A 15,187-nucleotide genomic window follows, 5' to 3' on the forward strand; every position below is an offset into this window, starting at 1 on the left:
ACACACAAAAAAAAAAGCCGTTAAAACCTGATCAAAATGCATGGGCCAGTGAAAGGAAAACCTTGAATGGATACATTGAAATGAATATGAAACCGCCGCGTCATATTCATTTCAATGTATCCAGGCTTTCCTCAGGCGTACTGGTGCACCGCCTCGTTTCCAGGGTGACCCGCGTGTGCGGGGACCCACAGAATTTTGATCGAAAGTGCATTTTTAGAGTGATCAAAAGCCTTCAAAATTTCGGCTGCTGATTGATGAATTCTACCTTTTGCGAAATTTCCAATGGCTGTTTTCGAGTCGCTAAAGATGAATTTGGAGTTCGTTGTGACAATCGCCAGAGCTGCTGCCTCCTCTGGGGTTCGTGCTGAATTTTGTAAGTGATACATGTGATCGACCAGTACCAGGGCATAAGCTCTCTTATCCCCGTATTCTGCTGCCTTGACATACGTCGTTTGTGGTAGATATATAGTTTTTCTCCAATGATTGGGCTCGCTACCCGACGCTGCAGGTGAAACTCCGGGTGCTAGGTAGTGGAGGGACTTCCAGTATTTTGCGTATTGAACGGGGAACCGGAATTACCGGCATTACCCGCAAGTGTCTACCCACATAGTGTATGTCGGTCGTTTGTAGTACCTGTCTTCCGGTCGATGTTGCGGTCACTCGCTCGTACTGCGCCGTGAGGTGCGCTTCGGTCATTTCTTCTAGTGTGTTATGTATTCCCAGTTGGATGAGTTTCTCGATAGACTTGCTACTGGGAAGACCGAGTACCGTTTTGAAGGACTGCCGAATAATGGAGTCCCTCTCAAGTTGTACGTGTCATTGTTTTAGTTTCAAATTTCGCGCCAACAGTCAGTGTTTCTTAGCGCATAGTTGAAAAATTTATAGCTATGCTATATCTGTATTCCTAAACTTTGAAAATAAATTTCTTCAAGCGTTGTTATGTTTGATTTCATGACACGCAACTTAGTTCAGAAGAAAACGCCATCCTGTAACGCGTAAGAAGGGAGACGGGTTTCAACTTTCCAGATGGCGCAAACGTTACTATCATGGCCGCCGTCGTTGTCTGCAATGAGCTCGTCTGCATATGCGATCGTTTCTGCACGTTGTAGTGACTTGGACTTGAACTTTCAGGACCTTACGCTGACGTGTGTGCCACGATCGACATGTAATGTCGCCTGACAGACATTCATTTCGGCACAGGTAGTAGGAGTGAAGTCTGAAGCGTGCAGCAAAGCACTCCGGAAACTGACGTCGAGGTGCACAGGACAGGTGTGCTAAAAACCGAAGATGGACATCGTACTGAAGCAGCAGACATACCTCAAAGAATGCTATGATTCTTTACTTCGGCAAAAGGAAAACCAAGATTGCGAAGAGCTGAAATTGCATCTGCGAAAGCTGAATGAATGCAACTACTCTTTTCAATTCATTAGCAGCCGGGTAAGAATTCAAAGCCCTAGCGAAACTTTGCTATTTTTGGACCTTGACTGGCCGTTCGGAACGCTATGAGTTACTAGACTACTGCTTTGTATGCTCTAGCATGGTGCTTCGGAATGATGTCTGCCACCTTTGAAGCGATGCATTGTGAATATTGTTCTTATCCGAGCAGCACCGAGGTCGACAGTACCAACGGTGAATAAAAAGTCTGAAATGGTTCTGCCTGATGTTTCACAGGCGCCTTGTAAAGAGGTAAATTTGACCAATTATAAACCGATTCCGAGCTATGTCTGCTACATCGATTTTTGACTGATATGTGACAGCATATATAACACAACTTTACTTTTGCTTAAGCACTCTCTTCGGTAGTGTGTAAACGCGCATATATATTTGTTTTTGCTTTTTACTTTCAGGATGCTGAGGTAGTGATAGTACTCCTCGTCGACGTGTTGAGTGTCATTCATAACGATGACCTGCTGTCACGTTTTGGCCAGCTTGTTTTTGACATCTGCACCAAACAAAAGGTATGGGTTTTAGAAAAATATAGTAATGAAGTTTACTTGATGTAAATTGCGAGAACCTTCCGGATTTGTGGACATAAAGTGGTCATGATTAAAAGTTGATACCCACAAATGTCAACTTTTACTGCCAGGTGAACTGTCTGTGTGACTGTTGAGCAGGTAGTAAAATAAAATATGTAAAATGCATATTTGACACTTATTCTTTGACCATGATCATAACACTGCACCCTAAAAATACCGCTGAACCTTTAATAAAAAGCTTCATATATATTTAAGGTCACAACACAAAAACATAAGATTCTGCTGGGTCCGGAAACATGTTCGAATTGGGGATAATGAAAAGGCAGATGTAATGTGCCGCGCAAACCTAATTTGGTCAAATAAAACAAGCAAGGATGCCACATAGGCACTGCTTGGAGTTAGCAAACAGTAAACAGAGAAGCAGGCTGCAGCGGAAGGCCAGGTGAACAAAAATCAAATAATTGGTTCAGAGGAAGGGAAAGGCGCAGTATCTGTCATGCTTGTTGCTGTGGACACCTGAACCGCGCCATAAGGGAAGGGAGGGCGATGGGAGTGAAAATGGAATGAGAAGCTGTAATCTTTAACGTGCGCTGACGTCGCACTGCACAGGAACGCCTCTTCATTTCACCTCCATCAAAACTCAGCCGCCGAGGTCGGAATCGAACCCAGGTACTCCGGCACATTAGTCGGGCGTCTTACCACTACACCATCCAAGCACAAACTGCGTTCTGCAAAGCCCATCTTAGGAGAATGGAAATCATGTAGACTTCAAGAAAGTCTTACAGAATTAATTTTGTGTCATCTGTGCATTGTGCACACAACTTCTTGCTAACAAAACATGACAAACCTCCTTGTGAAATGTGTGGTGAACTAACAGTAAACCACATCAACAATAAACCACATTCTAAATTTATGTGCAAAATTTAAAGAACCGAGAAAAGAATATTTTACTTTTTCACACCTCAAAACGTTCTTATTAGAGCTAGCTTTGGTAAAGTTTCTGCACGTTTTTGGGTCTCTCAAGAAAGCTATTGTGTTAAACAAACTATAGGTATTGAAAAGCTAAGACATTCTGACCCTGTATTTGGCACGTCATAGCCTTTGCTGCTTTTGTGCTACAAAACTAGATATAGCTAGCAATATAACTAACAAGTATCGGCTAGCCACTGCTGTATTTGTTTGAATACTATCATGGTCTTCCCTTTGTTTTTATTCAGTCCAATTTTCGAAGAGGAGTTCGGTGCTGTTATACTTTGAACATATCTCTTACTGGTTCATTTAGTAATAGAGATGCTTACAATTGAAAAATTTACTAGAACCACTGCATGTGCGACAAACTGTGGCTATAGCATTTATTAAGCTGCCATTAAGCTTTGCTTAGTAAATGTAGTCTTTTGTTCATGATACATACTACTTTGCTGCTGTGAAATGCAAATTACTTGCTGTCTTGTGTTGAAGATACATGGAGTCTGCTCTTTGTCATTGCAGGTTACGCTTGAGACCAGGAGTCTGCATAAAACAATGGAGTTTTTCCTCAAGGCATTTTCCTCTTGCAGTCTTTGGGCACTCACAAACTGTGTTAGTGCTTGCGGGGCACTCCTCTACTCAAATGTGTCACGGTTGGAACAGGCAAGCTGCATAGCTACCATAATGCATGAACGCCTTTGCTTTACATCCTCGCCATTAAAAGGGGGAGGGGGGAGTGAATGACTACAAGGGCACATAAGAATAGTGACTGCGAGAATAAAGATAAAAGACTGCAAACCAACTCTACTGCTCGGCAGCTCTTCAATCAGCGTAAACTGCAGTCATTTTTGCATTTGTGTAGTCTACAAAAGAGCACGCGTTATGTCTTCTGCTGAAGTGAAAAGTTCTTCAGTTCAAGAAGAGCCCATTTGTAGTCATTGGTGTATGGAAATATCATCCCTTGTGTTGTTTTGTTCTTGCTTATGTACGTAAAAGAAAAAAAAAGGTGCTCAAGCAATTCATAGACCGATACTGCGTAATCTGCCATCATCATTATCTTCGTCTTCTTCCTTGAGTGCTGCTCTAGCAGCAAGCTCAACATTCAGCCAACAACAATGAGGCACAGCATAGCTTTGCTCGAGCCTTGAAGTTGTGCCACACGATAGTCTTGGCTGGCTGCTAAAGGGCAAAAGAAACCTCTCCTGCGAGAGGCCTGAATTATATTTCCTTGCCCCACCTCTCATCACCGTTGTTTCTCAGATGGCTCATAAGCATCCTGACAAGGGTCCTTGATGCAGGCAAGGAGGGAGGCTGCCCTCCTGTAGAATTTCAAACAATGTATATATTTTTTGTGTCCAGTAATCAAAAGCTACATAGTTTGATCAGACATATCCATTATTGGAAACACTCTTCAGCATTATGAGCCAACTTTACATGTTGCACACTATGACAAATCTTGCCGGTCATGTCACGGGCAGTGAAAAGACTTGCTGTGCTGGCTGTTGAAGATGGTGATAGATTTACACCCCATTGTTATTTTGGGCTCAGTTAATTGAAACCAAATCCAAAACTTTGCTTCCTCTGTATTGTTTAGACTGGAAATGGGGCCTTTTTTGTAGTTGCGTAACGTCCCCCTCCCCACCTCTCAAGCCTCAGCCCTTTATTAATGGTGCTCCCCCCCCCCCTCCCGACACACACACATACACACACACATCCTTGCAGACGTTGCACTACTGTAAAGTTCAGTTATGGTTTCTATAGCATAATTTTTGAGGTAAAGTTCTAGAGTTACTTGTACTGGAAGCTTTATGGGAATTCTTGGGAAAACAGAATTCTTGCCAGATTGTTCTACCTGTGCTATGCTCATGAGATTTAGGATGTATACATCACTGTCAACATTTCAAAAAATGAGTGGTCATGGCTGTGTTGTTTTCAAAGCACTCTTGTGTAAAGGCTGCATTGTCTCCTTGATCCATGTGTACTTTAACCAGAAATGGAATGTCTGATTGCTTTTCCCTTCCAGTTTTGGGAAGAACTGCTAGGCAGAGGGTGTGTGTTTGAAACACTGCTTTCTTCGCTGGAGCTTGATATCAATGCAAAGCTAACAACACTGAAAGCTCTGAAAGCAATGAGCATCAGGTGAGTGAGCGTTGATAGACTGCCTGTTTAGCATTTCTTTTTCTCCTTAGTGTAACCTGCAGTAATGTATCATTTATTTTCTTTCATAATTGGCAGACGTACCTGCAGTTCTTATTTTCCAGAAGTACTGAAAAGTAAGGAGTTTGGCATGATGTTATCTAAACTTGGGCCATGAAAGTGCAATAGGTTATGCTGTTTGCAACTCGTGATTTTTGTTTAGCATGCTAAGTTATTTAGGGTGGTGCAGTTTTTAAACCATCTTCTTTTTTCTGTGCTTGTTTCCGTTTTGTTTTTCTTGATATCTGTGTACTTTTGCCGTAATCTGATAACTGTTAGATGACGCTCAGTAAACTGGATTGCTGCCAGTCCTTATTTTTTGTGCTTTTCACACAAACAGGAACCCGGGCGAGCCATACTTGCCGGACACATACATTGCACGTATGGTGGAGATTCTTGTGGGTGTGCTCAGCGGGCCCTGCTTTAATGACAGCAGCGTGCAAGCTCAGGCAAGTGTTCCATTTCAGTCATATCTTTCAGTGCAGAAGCACTACTACACGACTAAAGAAAAGCCAGGTGGGGTGTGAAGCCTAGCATAGCAATGACAGCCTTGTATAGTAATAGCATAGCAACATTCAGATGGGAAAAAGAAAAAAAGAAGCTTTTGGAGGGGAGTGGATTTTAACTCAGGTATATTTCTTGTGGGTAACGACTACGAAACCTCGCAGCTATCTCTTTAGCTGATAAAAATGTGTGTTTTACTGCCACTCTCTCGCGCTGTGCATTGCATGTCGTCGTCTTTATCAACTCCCACCTGTGCACAATGAATCAAAACAAACCAATATCACATTGCCCTTTTAAGGTGAAATACGGATGAGAGATGGTTTGCTAATGAACTTGACCCACTCGTCCAACCCCAAATATGACCATGTGCTTCGAGAATTGAAATTTGAAAATTCTGCGGACCCGCATTCTAAACGAACTTAGCCCAGCTCCAAAATAGACTTGTCCCGAACCTGAAATTTGGGTGGACCACCACGGAAATCGGGTCAGAAGGCCCTTAAATGCAGATGGACAGTTGATGTTTGGGTGCTTTTGCACAATGCTACGTTGGTTAGCAGAGTCGAACTGTCTGTCTCTTATTTTTTTATGCACGTTTCAAGATTGTTGCAGTGGCGCAAGTTTTGGTTTATAGTAGACTTTTACAAGCCAAATTCTGCAAAATGTGCATGCCTTTTTCAGGCCTGGCATTATCTGCTCATTGCTGAATTTATATTTTTCTCATTTCTCATTTGGCTAGCTTATGAAAGAAATGCTACCATGTAGAGTGCGTTACTCTCTTGTATATCTTGGACATGCTTTTACTTAAGGCTACGAGAACTTCCGGAGCATTTTATATTTATTGTGCAAAGCTAAGCATTGCAATACGTATTATTTTTGTTTTTCTTCTTTCAATATTTTCAGACTTTGGTGATTAGTGCTCTAAGGTGCTTACAAAACATTTTTTCCACCAAGTGGAATTTTCCTAGTGAGCAACTAGGAAATCTCTTAGGCGTGCTCAAGGTGAGTTGCATGCAGTGCTTTAAAACTGACATAGAGACATATTTTGTTGCATGGTAGTACAGTTTACTCAATTGTCGTGAATGTTGGTATAGTTACATTTTTGGTGATCCTAGAAACTCTGAACTATGCACTTCCGTTAGGCATTCTGAATAGCAATGTTTAGTCTGTATGCCATTCATGCTGGCATTACTAGACCTCTATGCTGCTCTATGCTGCTATGTTCAACATTTGTAGCATTGGCTTTGTTATTTCTGTGTTTACGTTTTGAGAAGGAAGAAAAGCTAACAAGACTGACAAAACCCAAATTTTGAGTGAGGCTCTAACCCTGCATTCTTAAACTTCTATCTGAGATTGGCTTTCAGTGTACATGCTTGTACAAATCTATGCTCAAACCGTCTAGCAAACATGATTGTTATAGCTCTTACGTCTAGTTTATTGTGACTAGGTTCTCAGGCAGTTTGCTTGGTCCCCTTGGCAGGTGTCATAAAATGCTTATTATGTCAAATATTTAAAAACAGGTGAAATTGCATGTATAGCCACATATTAAAATGGGAGAGCTGGAATGGGTTTTCTATTTTAGTGAATATACTGGGTTCTCTAAATAATATATGCTAGGGGATAAAGTTCCGGAACATTATTACTTATTTGTACGTGCCTGACCAGATATTTGCATCATAATGGACTTGAGGCTTTAAAATCGTATTGTAGCCAGTCCGTGAGGCTCTCCCGTCAAAAAGCATCACAGGTTATTTTGCATCACCGCATCTTTTGAATACTGCTTGATGAGTGCTGCTTTCTGTTGAAAGTTTAAGAGATTGCTAGTGTTTGTTTTTCATTAACTGTTGCAGCATTGTTCCATGATAAGCATTCACTATGTCAGCATACTTGATTTTTGTTTTATTTCCCTGGACTGAAACCAGCTTCTTTTTAATTAATTTTTTTTTTTCATTGCCAGAGTCTTTCCTTTTTTGGCTTCCCGGGGCAGAAGAACAGGCAGTATCTGAACTTACATCCAAGTCCGCTATGCACACATTTACCATCTGTTGCCATCAGCGAGGAAGCACAGAATCAGTCGAAAGTGAGTAGTTCTGCAAAAATGCATTTCATTGGTGACGATGGCAGCAGAACAAATGTGTATGGATTGCAGCTTTTAGAGGTCACCAGCATTTCGCTTTACAAGCCTTTAATTTCCCGTTTCATCCGAAAATTTTACGCCAACTCTTCTCTTTCAAGGATAACTTAAAAAATCAACCCCACATCCCTCCTGAACCGAGCTGTAAGGGAAGGGAGGAAGGTGGAAGTGAAAGCGGAAAGAGAGAAAGGGGGGCCGTAGTGGAGGGGTCCGGAGTAATTTCGGCCAGCTGAGGATCTGTAACGTGCTCTGACATCGCACAGCACACGGACGCCACATCGTTTCGCCTTCATCGAAACGCAGCCGTCAGCGGCCGGGATCGATCAGAGGCGGATTTATCTGTCACTTCTGGAGGAGGGGCAGATGCCATTTTTGTTTTTGTTTTTATGTGAAATCCCTTGCTTGGAGGGGCTGAGATTTGTGCTATGAGAAACGCTTTGTTTGCCTTTGTCGAGTTCATTGGCTTTGTTAATGACATGTATATCTGTGCATTCACCATGACTCTGCAGAGCTCGTGCATACGTTTTTCTTTTTGTGTCCAATTTAAGCCAGCAACACCTAGAAAGAGGAACCGTAAGAAGAACAAGAAGGGGAATGGATCTGTCAAGGAAGGCACACCAGAGCAATCAGAGGAAGGTGAGTTGGCTTCTTTGTTCGTGCAGTGAGCTTTGTATATTCTCATGTTTAATGTATGTACTAGGAAATTATTGCGTTTTTCTTCAGCCATGGTTTTTCACTTTCTTTTGCTGCTTTAGAAATGAGGATAGTTGCTCTCAAAAACTGAGTAATGAAAGAGACTTTCTTCACGTAACTAGACTAATTTTGGTTCTTGGTTAAATTCGAAAACAAGAACAGATGTCGGTAACTTGATGAATTTATTAAATACCTAAAAACAAATCCTTACTCTATGGACCCTGTGTAAACAAGAGGCAAAAATGCGTGGATGACGATACATATTGTGTACATATAAATCATAATATAAACTGCTGTGTAGTTTTCAGTGGACCTTTTTTTTAAATGAAAGTATGAAAGTACATAACAGGGAAAAGGAAAAAACAAAGTGTGAAATCGGTTAGGTTTACTACCTGTTGCAAGTCTGCTTTACACAGAACAGTGGTTGCATATCATAAGGTGTATAGCCATACATTTGAAGTAACCACTCCCTGAACAAGGTGAGAGCTATGAATTAGAGCACACTTTGCTCTTACATTCCTGTGGACAGAGTGCTTGGCCAAAATTAACAGTCAGGCTTGTTTTTACTTCTGTGCGTCATCTGATATGATCATCATTTCTGCAGAGGGCACCAAGACGCCGCTCCAGTTTTGGAAGAAAACATCAAGCTCTGAGTCGGAATTCTCGGACTCCGAAGGAGGCCAGTTGGCAAGGCAACGGCATCTGCAAGCCAGTGTTCGGCGCAATGTCTACATTGCCCTCACATACATAACCAAGGTCAAGTAGAGATGTGCTTTGTGTTTTTACACGGTTTTTTCTGTGGTGGTCGGCAGAAGGCTTTTTGAGCTGCGACATCCAGTGACCTCTTCTTTCGAAAATATATTTCCCTTTTAGGTCCCATCTCTGGTTTCGGGACTCGCCGAAAATTAGTGTCATCTATTTCACAACCTCAGCTCACAACCTTAGCTAGCACATATTATAAAAGCAGAGCAAGATGTAATATGTTCAATTGCTTTTTAAGTTTCAGAGTTGGTCTAACCATATTATTTGTGCGGGTTTTTATGCAAATTTTTATTAGGCCTTGTGCAATTAGAATCCTTCTTGCCATGTTCTGGGGCTACTGCCTATCAGCACTCGCACATTTTTGGAAAGAACCCTTTAGCCCCTCCAACACCTCTGTTAGTGCCTTAAAGTGAGGCCATTTTTACAAACCTGCACAGAAACTGAGTTCGTACTTAAGGTTGTTAAAAGTACTACCTGTACTTGCTCGTGCACAGGCCTCTGCAGACTCTTAACATGACGTATTGTGCAGGTTGTTGACAGCCGCGAGATGTTCGGCTACTGGCTCCACTTTCTCCCTGATATACCAGTCACCTTAGGGGCACCACAAACCCAGACTGTTCTTCTGACCATTCTGAAGGACCCCAACCCACAAGTGCGTAGTGCTTCTCTACCGTTTGAAATTTCTAACGTTTGCCAGTGTCTGGTTAACCTGCATGTCATACTAATGGGCACGACTGGTGCAGACTATTTAGTTGTTGCTGTATGCAATGCACGCTAAAAATGTCTTGGGTTTTCAGTTCCTTCTTTTTTGTGACAAGAGTAATGTTCCCACAGGACATCCATCAGTCAGTCAGTGAATGGGGCAACAGTGAGTGGAAGCACTAAGTAAATTTTAACAGCATGCATGTGGCTGTGTTATGAAATTACAGTGCAGCACTTCGCAAGGACGCAAAATTTTGAAACTATGTCTTGCTTGCACTCTGTTAAAACTGGTTATGTGAGGATTATTGAAATTTTCGAATATGAATTGAATAAGAATATGGGGAAAAACATCTTTAAATATCCAGTACTAACCGATCAGTGAAAAAAAAAGAAAAATTAAAAACGGCAAACACTGCTCATATTGTTTATTTCAGAATTCACAACTAGAATTGAATACAAGTGTATACCCTACCAAAAACTCCAAAATAAATTTTATAAGGGATTCTGTATGCCAGTTTGGGGATTGGGGCGAATTAGAATATTCTCGGTGTATTCGGTAGTTTTCGAATATTCACAAATTTCGAGCATCAGTTTCTCAAATGTGAATCGACAAGCATTGCGGTGAAGCGCGGTACGGGGAAATTGCGGCGAATTCGAAAAATATTAGTTCATTCGGTAATTTTCGAATATTCAGATTGCGAAAATCAGTTTCTCAAATACGAATCAACAAGCCTTGTGGTGTGGGGAAATTGTAGCGAATTCGAATATTCTCGGTGCATTCATAGTTCCTGATTATTTGGAAATTCTGAATATCAGTTTCTCGAATATGATTCGAGTAACAAACATATTTGATTCGTATTTGAAATTTCGAATAGTCCACAGTCCTAGTTATAACTTTCATTATGTGCATGTTTATAATTTGTTTTGATTACCATTTACCATTTTCTTGCCTGCAGGTTCGTGTAGCAGCTCTTGATTTGCTCACTGGGTTTGTAACCAAGTACAAACCCTTCCTGGGACTTGCTGCCTATAGGTAATGCCCTCTACACTTGCCTTGCAATTAAAATAGTTTAGCTTGAAAGCTCCAATAAGCTTTTGATAAAATAAACATGTATTGATATTTTTTTTTAACATCCACCATTTGTTTCCCAAATCTAATAGCAGTATCAGACTGCCTACACAGTTGGATAGCTAGATGGATGGTCAATAAGGAAACCTGAGTTCTGATTTCTTGTTTTATTTTTAGAGCATTTAGTATTCCTTAAATTTAAGGTTCCTTTTGTGTTCTTGGTCGCCTTCGTTACAAATGATATGCCATTCGTATTTGCAGTTTAGGCTATGGAAATTTCACGTCTGGTAGATAAAGGGATTTCATCACTAGGATTTATCATTGGCACCTGTGCAAGTAAATTGTTATGATGAAGCACTGGGAAAACAGTTATTGAGGTAGTACCAAAGGACTCGGTAGTGCATTAAATGTTGTTTCCTCAAGCTGTCAAATGATCTCAGTGTGTTAATTTTGTTTCTGTCCTATGACCTATTATTTCTTTGTTAGGTAACTGCTTTCTTGAGAAATGTCATTACATATTAATTTATTTCCATTCTGTTACAACCAGTACATTGATTATTTTTAAATCATGCGCATTTGAAGTCTTTCTATATAGCAAGTGCAAAGCTTTATGAGGATCAGGCATATGCTCTTTTTTTTTTTTTTTTTTGGAGAGGAAGAGCACAAAGCATCTGGAGGGGGGAAATTCGGATTGTAAAATGCGCCACGATCTCCTGAAATATTTATGAAAATTTACCGCCAACATTGGGGTACACTTGATTCTGTGCCTTGAAGGGTGTGACACGACATCATTAATGGCTCTCATCTGCAGCTCCCCTTCTGGATCCTTGTTCATATACATTCACCTTGATGCTTGCTAAATCACTCATCTCTTAATTTATGGCTGTATTATTTGACACAGGCTCAGCAGCATACAGTCGTAAGCTACCACATTACACATATACAAAAGATCAGCCTCATAGATATGACATGTATGTAAAAAAACTCTTTTAACCAAGCCATACGAGCGGTTTAGCATGGTCTAGGATTAGCGTGTCTAACCCGAGGCCCAGGGGTCCCAGGCTTGCTTCCCATCTATCCCTTCCATCTCAAAAGAGCTACCTGAGCTGGTGAACCACATGATATGGCTAACTTGGCCATTTCATGCGGTCTCATGATATCTCACAATCTGCTGACCAATCAGTTGCCCGGCCATATCACCTGCCATTCCAGAGACATGCTCGGGATTTTTCGTTCGCATTGCTGACACTGGATTTTCTGGATCTTTAATGCTACCCCGTCAAAACACAATTCAGATGGTGCTGTTGCCATCATTAACGTTTCAAAATTGAAACAGGGAAGAGTAGACTGCCAGAAGTGATGCCACAATAACCACATCTCAGTGATGACTGTCACAGTGATCACAGTCGGCAAGCACGCAGTATGCTGCAACATTTTCCTAGGCTGAGTGCTAGCCATAGAATTTTAGCAAGTACTTCTGATGATGCGGGGTTATAGCTTCTCACCACAGCCCATCCTTTATTTTCATAACATTATAGTAGCAGCTTTTACAAACTGGATTAAAATTTGACTCTGTGCACTGCAGTGAACACCTCTATACTCCTTTGCCAGAGTCAGGCGATCTTGTGATGTACTGAAATATAATTATCTCTTTCCCACGTTGTGAATGCGTATTGCTTGCAGTAAGTATTTTAAAACGCACGCACAAAAAAGTAGACAGCATTGTCACGTATCTTTCAAGCATTAAACACAAAGCACAGAGCAGGTACTTCTTAGTCAGCACTTGGTCACTTATTCATGGACAAAAATAGATAGTGATTGCAAACATTGCTTGCGAAGTTCTAGCACACATAAGTTTCAGTTTTGTAAAGGATATGCCATCTAAATGCAATTATATAATAAAATTGGGACTCATTACTAGCAGTGCCCATATAAGTATGAACTTGAATTTTTTCAAAAATTGGCCGAGTTTTCTTCTAATGCTGCCATTGTTTATCCACCCTGCTCTCTGCTAGTGGCTCCAAGAGAACAGCGTTTATTACTTTGTCCGAGACTGTGGCTGCCATTTTGGGAGAAGTTCATCGGTGCCTGCATCTCGCCATCATTGCTGAAAACAATCCAGCACAGATTATCCAACTTCTCAAGGTCAGTGTGGTTTACCTGAGCACTCGGTGCTACAAGTGCACCTAAAGCATTTTTGTTCAGTCATTTAATAATAGCAGCCCCAAGCCATGAATAATGCTTGGAACTGCCTGCTTGTTTTTTTCCGTGTGAGCAGTTTCTGGGAGCAAATGCCATTAATCCTCTAACTGCCAAATTGACACCTTAAAAATGTGCCAAAATCACCAATTGATGTAATTTTGATTCTACAAATATATTAATTCATTGGTATCTGGTTAGAAACAATAAAAAAAAAGCAATTATAAACCTGCTCTTGAGGTGGCTTTCACTCAGTTCATGTTGTTACTCTTGGCTTTCAGCTTTTCTTTAGTGCTTGCCTGTTGGAAACAAACTCAGGGTCATTGTCAGGAACAAATTCTAGATCGTCGGCAATGCTGCTGTCACAAATGCTCACAGAAGCAGCTTTTTTCTATGAAGCAAGCTTATCTTCACGGGCAGCTACCGTCTTTTAGTGTTGAAAATTGCGAGCAACGCAATTGCTGAAAGTAACTAGTCGTTGCCTGGACGAATGTGATTTGTCATTGGTGATATCAGTACAATTTCCCATGAGTACAGCTTGGGGTTAGAGCTAAAAGGTTAATTTCTGTTGGAACAGACATATTCAGAAGAAACTAGGCATCCTAAGTGCACTGCAGTTTCTTACAGAAATTCATCATGGGTTGAACTAATTCTCAGTCTCAGTAAACTTGCTAGAATTCTTATTCTCAGAGTGTGACCTTCATAATTAAAGGCCTAACCAAAACTAGACTTTGGAGGTACTCCATGACGGGCACCGCTCTATGTATGCTTGTCTTCTGATAAATTATGTGCTAGATTGAGAAATTATTATTATTGTTATTATTTTTCTTTTGACTAGAAGCAACTCGAATATTGTATTGCATTTTACACTTTAGGGAACCCTGAACTACACTGGTTCGGCAGGAACACAAAACTTCTAATGTGCCATTTCCCACTTTCTTTTCGTCCCTGTTGCTGCGATCAGTGCCTCGCTGCCGTAGTGGCTGGATCACCATATCACCGTTTGCAGCAGGGGCTGCTGAGTCGTGTCATCTGCGACGTAGCTGTCTTCTTGGACAACAAGGGTCAGTGTGGACAACCAGCCCGATGCTCTTGCTTACTATCAAAATAGCCTTTCTTACAGCACTTGTTGTTGTAGGCTGAATGTCAAATTGTTCAATGCAGATAAAGAAACGCATGTTCAGCGCATGTTTCGCTTAGTCTGTTGCAGGGGGCAGCTCCTTTTTTTAGAGCACTGAATGGTATCTGCAGTAATTTTATGCTGTGCCCTATGCGTGTCCTAATTATATCAGTTATGCATGTAAAAGGGGAAGCCCGTGAGCTAGCAGTGAAAGTGGGGTGTAATGCATGGAAAAAATTTAGTGGAAGCAAATGCACAGAACCAGGAGAAAGAAAATGACCGGCTGTGCTAGGTGATAGATTACCTGATTTTTAACTGTTTAACAGTAAGTCTTAAAAACTGTCGTTTCCTACTCTTCGTTAGTTGTGGTCAGTGCAGGTAGCAGAGCAGAGCTCACTTGGGGTGTCTGTAACTGTGTCCTCATGATCATCGTTGTCGTCGTCGTATTCTGCTTGCATACCATAGCTTTGCAGGTGCAAGTGGCTGCACTGACTGTGCTAGGTGTTGTGGTGAATGTGACACCAGTGCCAAAAGAAGTGGCTGGTGCGCTGGAACAGAGCAGCATCGCGGGGCTAAGGAATAGCAGCACCCAGGACTCTGAGGGCAGCGCCAGTCCTTCGGGTCCCTGCTGGCTGGCAGTGGCTTGTGCAGACAAGTTGCTGGCTGACATGAGCGAGTCGGTCAGGGTAGCCATGACAGCAGTACGCGTCGAAGCGCTACAAGTCCTCACCAACATGTGCCAGTGGTACTTCGCGCAGCTCATGTAGGTTCCCAAGTAACAACTTTTGCTTAACTGTGCGGTCAATTGGCAGAACTCCACGGCATGTGGCATAATTCTTTCATGTCTTGTGCATGCAACCTGATGACGA

At 41.6% G+C, this 15,187-nt stretch overlaps 1 protein-coding gene across 1 annotated transcript in view; it reads left to right on the plus strand.

Moving 5' to 3' along the window:
• The first annotated feature begins 1,005 nt into the window (after nt 1-1,005).
• Nucleotides 1,006-15,187, plus strand: part of LOC146197176 (HEAT repeat-containing protein 6) — a 34,553-nt gene continuing 20,371 nt past the window's right edge. The window contains exons 1-14 of the mRNA XM_084598949.1: nt 1,006-1,437; nt 1,848-1,958; nt 3,465-3,605; nt 4,966-5,081; nt 5,479-5,587; nt 6,543-6,641; nt 7,597-7,719; nt 8,322-8,409; nt 9,071-9,222; nt 9,758-9,880; nt 10,887-10,963; nt 13,015-13,144; nt 14,163-14,262; nt 14,784-15,081. Of these exons, the coding sequence (XP_084455075.1) occupies nt 1,288-1,437; nt 1,848-1,958; nt 3,465-3,605; nt 4,966-5,081; nt 5,479-5,587; nt 6,543-6,641; nt 7,597-7,719; nt 8,322-8,409; nt 9,071-9,222; nt 9,758-9,880; nt 10,887-10,963; nt 13,015-13,144; nt 14,163-14,262; nt 14,784-15,081 (1,817 nt within the window). The 5' untranslated portion in view covers nt 1,006-1,287. The remainder of the gene's footprint in view (nt 1,438-1,847; nt 1,959-3,464; nt 3,606-4,965; nt 5,082-5,478; nt 5,588-6,542; nt 6,642-7,596; nt 7,720-8,321; nt 8,410-9,070; nt 9,223-9,757; nt 9,881-10,886; nt 10,964-13,014; nt 13,145-14,162; nt 14,263-14,783; nt 15,082-15,187) is intronic.

This window comes from Amblyomma maculatum, chromosome 3 (genome assembly GCF_055883805.1).
Source record: "Amblyomma maculatum isolate TAMU_Amacu chromosome 3, ASM5588380v1, whole genome shotgun sequence".
NCBI classification, from domain to species: domain Eukaryota; kingdom Metazoa; phylum Arthropoda; class Arachnida; order Ixodida; family Ixodidae; genus Amblyomma; species Amblyomma maculatum.